Here is a 10,868-nt window from a genome sequence, read left to right as displayed (position 1 = left end):
GTAAGACATAGTCAACCATGTTTATTTTAGGGTTTATAGTATTTTTCTTAGGATTTTGCATACCTAGGGTCAAACACAGTTAACCATTTCCCAACGTTTCATTGTGAGAAAGGTTGTCTCAATATGAAAACCAATCATGGTCAACCATAGTCCAATGTCACATTGTGACAAACAATTTTTCAATATGAAAATCAACCATGGTCAACCATGGGGTTTATATATCTTAGGTTTATAATATTTATCCCTTGAGTTTAATATATTAAGGTTTAATATAAATCTCTTAGGTTTATAATCACGGTCAACCATACACAACCATGTTCCACATTGTGATAAATATTGTCTCAATATAGAAATCAACCATAATGAACCATGGTAAAATGTCGCATTATGCCAAAGATTTTCTCAATATGAAAATAAATCACGGTAAAACATCACCAACCATGTTTATTTTAGGGTTTATAGTATTTATCTTAGCTTTTATATACATAAGGTTTATAATATTAATCCCCTGGGTTGATCCCTTAGTCTTAATATTTCTTCCTTGGGTTTATAATCCCTTAGGTTTTTAGTATTAATTCCCTGGGTTTATTATAACCTTTAGTTTATAATATTAATCCATTGGGTATATTAATCTAAGGGTTCACTTTCCTAGTGTGTAATATTATTCATAAGGTTTAGTATTAACCCGTTAGTATTATTTCCTTGGCTTTAATACTAATAATATTAATTAATAGTAGTAATAATAACAATTATAATTATAATTATAATTATAATAATAGTAATGATAATCATAATAATTGACATATATCAACCACATTTACTAACACATTATAAACCTCAAGGTTCTTAGTATTAATCCCTTGTATTGATATTATTCCCTTGGGTTTATAATTCCTTTGATTTTTTGTATTAATTCCTTGGGTTAATATTGCTACCTCCATTTTATAATCCCTTTTAGTTTTATATTAAACCCAAGGGATTGATATTATAAACCCAAGGGGTTATAAATCCAAGATATTAATATTAAAACTCAAAGGATTATAAACCCCAACGTTTTTGGTATTAATCCTTTGTTATTTTTATTGTTATAAATTTTTCATTAGTATATACAAATAAGGCCCTTAGCTATATCAACCACATTAATATTTTTAATGTATGTTAATATACATTACTATATATCAATGTACTTTAATTAATATACATTAGTGTGTATAACAATAATATACATACATTAATATACAATATACATTTAAATGCATTAATATATTAATTCATATTTAAATACATTAATATACTACTATATACAATAATGTACGTTTCATATATATAAATATAAAATATTATATATAGAAGGTTATATAGATTTATATAAGTATTAATGTGTATTTATAAATATAATTATTATATATTTATAATCATTTATTAACCACATTTATTTAATATTTATGTAATTCTACTGATAATGAGCATGATTGATTTATTATTCTTTCCTATTTTGTAATTGATTCACATCGCCCAGCATACAAAACAAATTAATCATTAGCATAATATTTCATACGGGAAGGTTTATGTGGAAGGCTAACAATGGCTTTCGGATATATATGGAAAGGTAACGATGGCTTTAGAAAGAGAAAGAACGGGAAATTCCACGATACAACACGGAATTATTTGTTTTCTCTCCACAGCCTCTACATCGAATCGGTCATTGTCATATCAGACCGTTAGAGTGGGAGCGGTTCGATAAGACACTCTTTGATGTGATCCTTCACCTCCCATTTGGAAATGCCGAACCCATCTCCGTCCTTGAATATCACCATCGTCACCCTCGTCTCATCAAAAATCATCTTCTTGCACGCCAATGGCACATGATCGTCGGCCTTCAGAAACTCCCTCGTCAGCTCCTTCACTGCCGCCTCGAGAATGCCATAGATGTGATTCAGAGCCTCCTCTTCTTTACATCCAGGGTGATCTTTCATGTAACATTCAATGCTGGAAGCCAATTCTCCACGAGCCTTCTCGGCTTTATATGTCTTTGTGTCATCCGCCAGGCGAGAAATGAGGTTATTCAGCTCTGTAAGAACACGTCTCCCTGGATAATCCACTTTCTCCAACGCCTCTTGCGACAGCAGTTGCCCGTCCATTATCAACACTCCACTCAGCAGAAGTATACGTTGACCGATCGAAGTGATCCCATTCTTGATGTACTCGTCCAAGCTAGGCACATACTCAGCAGCTAACCACTCAGCTTCTTCGTAATAACCCAGAAGATAATCCTCCCACTGTCCAATATCAATTTATCCAGATATTAACATAAAAATCAGTATCAAACCCCATGTTAATCAATTAATACCGAGATCCTTTCGTCTTAAAAATCCTTTCTTCTTAAAAGCCTTGTATGCATGTAATAACGAAACAATTCAATTTTACTTATAACGAAACAATTCAATTTTACTTACTCCTTTTCTGAAAAAGCTAACCAATTCACGCCCCTGTTCCTTCTCTGCCTCCCAAGCAACTTCATGAACTATGTCATAATAGATTTTGTAACATAGTTTCATATAGTTTGGAAGGTTTTCTGTATAAGAAAGGTCCCACCTGAAAATGTTGAGCCAACATAACTTAATTATCATCATAATCATCTAGGATGTTGAACTTATCCCTTAATTTGTATAACCTTGTGTTTGATTAGCTGCAGCATCATGTAATAGAAACAAAGTGGTCTGCAATGCAATGCAATCCAATCGTGATGACCTGTCCCTACCTTCTGACAGCCTCAGTGAATAGCTTCAATTCATCAAGGGTTCCATATGTGTCGTACATATCGTCCAGAACAGTCTGCAAACAAGCAACTTTGGTAAAGAGGAATCTGCATTTGGCATACTGGGGCTCATACGTACCCGCCGCTATTAAGAAGTAGAATTCTAGAGGCCTCTCCCGAGCAAAGGTGAAGAGAGGCAACCCCGAATCTCTAAACCAGCTGTGATGTCATGTGCATGCAGAATCAGGCACGATCAGGACATCTAATGATCGAGATGGTTTTAATTTTGTAGGTGAAACGGTTATAATTTTCTTTATTAGAACTATTAGTTACCTGGTGACATTCTTCATCTCTTCTTGGTGGATGGACTGGACAATGTTGAAGTCCAACTTTGCCAACTCCAAAATCTTTTCATTGTTCACGTAGGGCAGCCTGAAATTAGAATATGCAGGACCCTCTCAGTCCCATAATATATAGTGTTATATTTACGAGGAAGAAACGAAAGTGCAGGTTATGCAATTATTATATAATGCACAAAATTACTTGTAAACGCTTTTTCCTAAGAGTGCATAATCTGGACGATACGCTTGACAGTATCTCTTTGCTTCCACTCTGGGGACACTGGCATGCCATGAAGTCTTCAGCGCGTATTTAATCTGGCAGTGGCAAAGGAAAAAAAAAATATTAAATCTCATAATGATGAGGAATTCACCCAATCCTTTGTATCAAGCAAACAAGCGACAAGTATATGTATGTTGTGTGCAGTTACCTCTTCGCTTAGGTTTTCCCTGTGGTTCCATGCGCTGAGAGTCTCGCTTTTCTCAAGAGCTTCTCTCAAATATTGAATAGTGAAGCTTTTAGCTTCATCCAAAATGTTTTCTCCTGGAAATACCAGCTGGGAAGCTCTATAAAGGCTCAACATGCTTGCTACATCTTTGTTGAAGTGACCGATCGAGCAAAGGAATTGCCCATCGACATCTTTGAAGTTCTCGAAAACGACTGTTAATAAAACGATGTTCAAATGTTAGAGCATGGAACAGTTGATGAATATGTCTCTGAAAATCCAGGGCATACTTTTTGCTATTATAGATAGAAAATTAACTAAAATTGATACCTACCTGGAGATACATTGTATCGATGCAGCCGAAACAGCCGAAATCCCAAAGCGGTGCTCTCAAGATCTGCTATGGGGTTCACGCTTCCCCACCCAATTCCTCGATCATTCCAATGTCTGTAAGAGATAGATTTTGCCAATTTTACACAAGGATTTTCAGAGGAAATATGGATCCTTACGCTAGTAAAATATAATTTTCTATTGATACCTGTAAACATAATCCAGAGATTCCTTGATTTCCTTTTCAAAATGTCTGTCGATTCCAAGGCGTTCAACATTATCCACGATCAGGAGGCGTTCCATCAGATCTATTGGATACAGGCATGGAACTGGAGTGTGGAGGGATAAAATCAATATATTAAAATGTGAAAATTAAACGGAAAAAGGAAGGGGTAATAAATCAATATTTTAAAATGAAGAAGTAAACGGAAAATGGTGGTGACAGGCTCAGGTAATACTTACCAGAACTACTGCCAAACTTAGTGAGCACGCTGTTCAAGAACTCAAGGCATTTCATGTCTCCAGTATGCATGAATACGCAGGCAGTAGAAGCAGGTGAGCCTGAGAAAGACCCATCATGGCTTTGAACATCAACTATTGTTTCCCAGTCGACCATATCTTGTATGCCCTCCAAAGATGACAACAATGTTCCGCCATGAATTTCGTCCCTCGAGAGACTGCGAACCAAATTAACACCCATTTATTAGAATATGCATGGCAAGAAATATGGTACAGTTTTTGTGTTAAATAAACAATACATGAATTAGGAGGAGGAACTCTGACTTGGCTAATCTCTTCTGCCGTTTCGTTTGCAGCAGACGTATATAAGGCAGGTCGTAAGGAAGTGCGAGGTGGAGAAATTGAGCTTCTCTCAACAAAGAAGGAAAAATGATCTCAAAATCTGTGACCAAGCTGTCTTGATCTCCTTCGTCCTTTATTACTTGCATATTTCTCTTTATGAATTCAATACCTGCATACATTACCATGCACGTCAGGGTCTAGATTAATGGAAATTACATCATCAGGTTGTTGCAAGTTCTATAATAGTATAAGTGTGCGGATATTGTAAATGGATTTGAAGTATGAAATGGAAGTTGGTGGGTGGTGGGAATTGTTTTTATATTGTTTATATTTTTTTACACTGAGTTTTAGAGATTTGTATAGAGATAAGATTACCGTAAATCGATTCCAAACCCTAAAACCTTAAAAATAAAAATCAGTGATAAAACTTGCTTTCATGATTATGTGAATAGATTAATTAAAAACACTTATGATGATGCTTTCATGATTATGTGAATAGATTAATTAAAAACACTTATGATGATGATGATCTGAAATCCTACAAGTTGCTCATTAATTCTATTAATTCTTACCCTGCTCTACTTGCACATCCGCAACTTTCCATTTATGGAGTGCAAGCACACATGAAAGAGTGGCAAGCAGGCGGTCGGATAATAGAAAGTGCGACTCAGTCCCCCATGAACCATCTTTTAATTGATTTTTCAAAATCCATTCAACTGTGTGGGGAAATTGAGGGCAAGCAGAGCCATCAATGGAAGGCACCCTGGCTACCCATGCTGTGTCATAAGCAGATGGAGTAATCATTGATTCTCCACCTCCAATCGCAGGACTAAGCATCACCTTAAGCTCGCTAATAAGTGTCTCCGCACGTTCTCTGTAACTAGAATCCTGTTCAAATGACACAATCCAATAATCACTGGTCATGATCAGCGTTACAATATATGTATAATTCATTTGATGAGAAATGAAATGCGATAAAATGGTCATAGAAAAATTGTGCAGTGAATTGAATGAGAGGAAGAATTTACTGACATTGTAAGGCGATTTAAGAGAATGTACGAAGTCATAACCCCAGACATTGGGATGAGGATTGGCGGTCCTTCGGATCAAGTTGTTGCTGGCCAATCCACAAGACACAGTAGAAGCTGCTCCCGCTTTAACAGAAACGCTAGCCATTTGAAATTCTTCGAAGTGGCTAAGACTAATTAAATGCAGAGTTGTAATGGCAAACAAATTTTTGATTGATTGGCTTGGCTTCTCGATACAACTTTAGTACTATCTATATATAGAGGGCCAACGCTTCCAGATTTGAGAAATAGAATCATGGTGACATCAATGGACAGAGGGGTGCCATGCTGGCCAGCATTAGAGAAATAATTAATATTCACCGCGTAGGTAAAGTAGTTTGGAACGTTCCCAATGCTATCCCTAATGCAGGTGAGTGGATGGAGATATTACTAATTTCCGACTTCCTTCCCAATTTCCTCTTCCTCATCGATGCGCGTGCGTCTCCAACTATCCCGCCGTTAAACGATGAAGATTCATTATAATGAACGCATCTTCTTTTTCAGCGGTAATGGGTTCCCTACAGCTGGAGGCGGTGGGGCTAAGTTGTCATCATAATGTAAAATAACTGTCACTGCTTCGCTAAATTCCGAAGGGGAGAGTTTATACGAATATTAATTGGTGACCATGATTAACTAAAAGTAAGCTTAAATTACGTAACTGACACGTCACTGCTGACGTCACTGGTATTATTAAATCAAAGTCGAGTTTGGCCATTTGTGAATTATTTTCTGCGCGCGAGATTGAAACATTTCTTTGGGTATTTTTAAATCAAAGTCGAGGGGCCCGACGTAATTATTTACAATATGTTCCTATATGGGTATTCAAAGCAAGTTGATCGTGGATTGTGTGCTTGGATATGCCTTGCCCAAATGGAAATGCTAGAGTTTATGAAACTCATTATTTGGTTTGTTTTTATATCCCATGACAAAATTTACAATATGTTTTTATATGGGTATTCAAAGCAAGTTGAAATTCATCGCAAAATTCAAAATGGGAATCAAATGGGAAAATTTTCCATTTTGTTGGACCCTTGGCACTAGGTTACAACTATGGACACGTCCTCCTAAGCCTTTATAGATCAAAAATTGATTTATTAGAGGATCTTTAGATAGAGGGTTTTGTTTAATAAAGATAAATGTAGGATTTGAACGAGTTGGATTTTGAAAAATGCTCACTCGAGTGATTATGCGTAATGTGCTCACATGGGAATTAGCCAAACAAAAATGCTTGAGCTTAGAAAACTCATTTTTTTGGTTCAATTTGGTTTTCATACCTGCGAAAAAAATCCTATATCCCTAAATGTCTCTTGGAAGCAAGTTGCAACTTATGGTAAAATTCAAAATGGTACTCAAATGGAGAAATTTTTAGTTTTGTTAGACTCCTAACATATAGTTATAGCTAGGGACAATCTCCCATGACTCTATAGGTCAAAAATTGATTTATTTGAGGATATTCAGAGTTAGGGTTTTTTAACTAAAGATCGACGTAAAATTTGCACAAGGGGTTGGATTATGTAAAATTATTGGTGAAGAAATCATGGACAGTGTGATCTTCTTACCCCTAGCTAAAAATGAATGTTTGATCGTGCAAAACTCATTTCTGCTAATTGGTTTGGTTTTTATACCCCTAGAAAAAATTCACTATATCTCCCTCGAAGGATCTTAGAAGCAAGTTGCAAGTAACTCTAAAATTCAAATTGATTCTCAAATTGGGAAACTATCATTTTTGTTTCACTTCTAGCATGGGTTATAACTAGTGACACTCCCTACCCCCTGTAACTTCATAGGTAAAAAAATGATTTATTTGAGGATATTCAAAACTATGATTTTTCTCATTAAAGATCAATACAAAATTTCCATAAGGGCTTGGATTTTGAAAAATCTTTACTCGAGTGATTTTGCATAGCGTGCTCACATGGCCCTTGGACAAACACAAATTCTTGAGCCTATGAAACTCATTTCTACAACTTTGTTTGGTTTTTATACCACTATAAAAAAATCACAAATTGTTCCTAAATGAATTTTGGAAGTGAGTTGCAACTCATGATAAAATTAAAACTAGGATTTGGGTGGGGAAATTTTCCATTTCATTTGACACTCAACAACTAGTTATAGTTATGGAACACACCCACACCCCCCCCATGACACCATAGGTTGAAAATTTATCTATTTACAAATATTCAAATATAGGAATTTTTTAGTAGAGATTAATGCAACATTTTCTAAGGTGGTTGGATTTTTCAAAATGATCTCTCGATAAATCATGGGTAGTGTGCTCACACGGACCTTGGCCAGATAAAAATGCATGATCTTACGAAACTTATTTCTATGATCTTCATTGTTTAATATCTTAAATATAGACAAAATTTATGATTAAATTCAAAAAAAAAGATCTATATTAAGGGGTAATAATGTATTCTATCTGTAATCCTAGTGGCATTTATGTTGAAATTGGTATGATAAAATATGTTTATCATTTACTAATTCTAAGTACAAATTTTCTCATTCTCCACTATATAACCTAATATTATAGAAATTTATTCCATCCATTTTGTAATAAAATATTTTATGAAAACATTCAATGGCATGCTTACTAGATATGTTGATGTTTATGATAAGCTGTATATGTTTTCTAATTTTATCAAATTCAATTACTAAACAATACTCTTAATTTGACTACATATTGGAAAATATATTTAGAAGTGACATTATTTAACCTCCTACGTATATGAACCCAAAACACCTTCCTAATTAACAAAAACCCTACATTCACTAGATATTGTAGGTATCTATTTTTTCCTTATCATTTTTATCTCCTTTTATATTTTTTTCATTAATTTTGAGTTCATTTTTTTCTACTTGCCAATATAAAAACCTTTTATCCCCTCTGTATGCCCCAATATATTATGTCCATTTTTTCTCAATATATATCCCCCAATATGAATGCACGTGGTATGGTATTGCTTCCCTAGTAAACCCCCTTGTTCCATGCTTTTGTTGGTCAAGCTAATTAAACAAAGAGTTTGTAGCATGTCAAATTAAGACACTTGACTTTTATAGTTGCAGCAAATAAACACATTGAGCATGGTTCTTAGCTTGTCTTTTAGATCTCTAAACAATGGTGTTTATGATGAATGAGCCTTGGAAACATCATTTATGAATTTCAAAAATGGCATAGCATGGGTAGTGAATCAAGAAAAAATTATTATACCAGGTTTTATTGTAATCACTTTACAATAAAAAATGCATTGACTTTTTGTTTTATAATTTTTTTGGAAAGTTTTATATAGTTTCTAAAAAAATATTATATTAAATTGATTTTTCCCAAAATTAAAACTCTTTTTAGAATTTTTTAAATCCAAAATTTCTATTTTTGATTGGTCTAAATTATTTAATAGACCATTTTTATGGGCTTTATTTTTGAAATTTCGTACAAGAAAATTATTTTAAAAATTATAAATTTAAGAAAAATATGTAAAAATGACGTGTACAATCTGTACAACCCTTATTATATCAAACTCTACTATAATGACATGTACTATAATTATTATAGTGTACCACCTATTCTTTAAAAAATATTTTTATTTTTGTACTTACTTTTTTTATTTAATATTATTTTATAATATTTTTTATATTACAATTATGGAGTATTAAAGGTGAGTGTGCCCTCACTAATGTTACATAAATCATTTTTTGTTTAAATTGTTATGTATATTTTTTTTTCCCTTGGAAAAAGTCGTAATTTCTATTAACTTAAGAAATTACATTTTGTAGATGCCGAGGCATATGCATATGGAGGCATTACTTGCCTTATCAGGAGACATATAAGTCTGTTTACAAAAACTTGAACTGCTGAGTGGTGAATCTCCTCGCAGGGAGTCTGGAATCAGAGTTGTATCAAAACTGCCCTCAACAGCTAGAGGGAAAAAGATGCAAAAATATATATATCTTCTCTATACAGAGAGAGTACTATGTATGTCTATACAAGAACTGTTTCTACAGCCGACTGATAGATATAAGAAAATAAAACATGTTTTTACAATGAGCACTACAATAAACATGGGCTTAAAGCCCAATTTGTCCCTGTTCTATAAACGATCTGTGGTAATATTGATGGCGAGTACCATCAATCTCCTCCTGTATCAACCAGACATTGTCCTGAAGATACGTTGCCTCTTTTGAAAGTTGGTCAGCCTCCGTGTTTTGTTCCCTGTAGATATGTCGACAGAAAAAAGAGTCAAATATGTTTATCAATCTGTGAGCTTCCTCCAGGATATGTCTGAGAGAATATGCATTGCAATGAGATGCATTATTGAGCCAATTACATACGATTTTTGAATCACCAAATAACTGCAGATATGTACAATGATGAGATAATGCAAAGTATATGAGGTGTTTTGCAGAGCAGAGTTCGGAAAAATTGTTCGTGCCCATCCCCAAGTTTATTTGGATTTTGAAACAGTGTTTATCATTCAGGTGTAGGATAAGTCCCCCTCCACAGCCTGCTTCCTGGGCTGAACCATCAAAATATGCCAAAGGTTTAGATTTATCAATGATCTCTAGGGTGATGGTGCGTTAAGGGGCTATAGGGTCCTCTTCTGGAAGGTGATCATAATCTAAGATTATGTGCTGAGTGATAGATGGCCAGTGTGGTTCTCTGAGATTGAAGATGGGCTGATTCCTAGCTATCCAGATTGCCCAGCTGACAAGGAGAGGCATGTTCCTAGCTTTGCCTTTTTGGGCAAGGCACCATGAGTTCCAAGCATCTTGGATATTGTTGCCTTGCCAGGGGAGTAAGGAAGGGTAGTGAGCAGATATACTGTTCCATAACTCTTTAGATGAAGTGCAATTCAGGAAGAGATGTTCGGTGTTCTCATTAGCCATACGACACAGATGGCAACATAAGGAGCCATGAAAGGATCTCTTCATCATATTGGCACCCGTAGGGATCTTGTCTAAGAGTATGTTCCACATTAACAGGCGGGTGTGAGGGGCGCCCTTGAGTTTCTAGAAGGATTTCCAATTTGGGTCAATAGATTGAGGTTTATTGGGATCCATGAGGCTGATGTATCCCTCTTTTGGGGAGTAAAGACCTATCTTGGCAAGGGCCCAAATGATTTCGTCGGGT

The 10,868-nt window shown here is 35.0% G+C and overlaps 1 protein-coding gene across 1 annotated transcript; it reads right to left on the bottom strand.

Moving 5' to 3' along the window:
• Positions 1-1,564: 1,564 nt before the first annotated feature.
• On the bottom strand, positions 1,565-5,849 carry LOC149142946 (alpha-bisabolene synthase-like). The gene is made up of 12 exons (XM_089447616.1): positions 5,706-5,849; positions 5,246-5,561; positions 4,656-4,842; positions 4,335-4,549; positions 4,081-4,201; positions 3,877-3,989; positions 3,528-3,757; positions 3,302-3,414; positions 3,092-3,190; positions 2,762-2,977; positions 2,457-2,595; positions 1,565-2,279 (listed from the first exon to the last, which is right to left on the bottom strand). The coding sequence occupies exons 1-12, from the start codon at positions 5,847-5,849 to the stop codon at positions 1,722-1,724; spliced, it is 2,451 nt and encodes an 816-aa protein (XP_089303742.1). The 3' UTR covers positions 1,565-1,721.
• Between the last annotated feature and the right edge of the window lie 5,019 nt (positions 5,850-10,868).

Source organism: Pinus tabuliformis, chromosome X (assembly GCF_031772625.1).
Source record: "Pinus tabuliformis cultivar Carrire ecotype Pingquan chromosome X, CPIR1, whole genome shotgun sequence".
Lineage (NCBI taxonomy): Eukaryota > Viridiplantae > Streptophyta > Pinopsida > Pinales > Pinaceae > Pinus > Pinus tabuliformis.
Note: the sequence above shows the minus strand (reverse complement) of the source record. Positions and strands in the feature narration are given on the sequence as shown.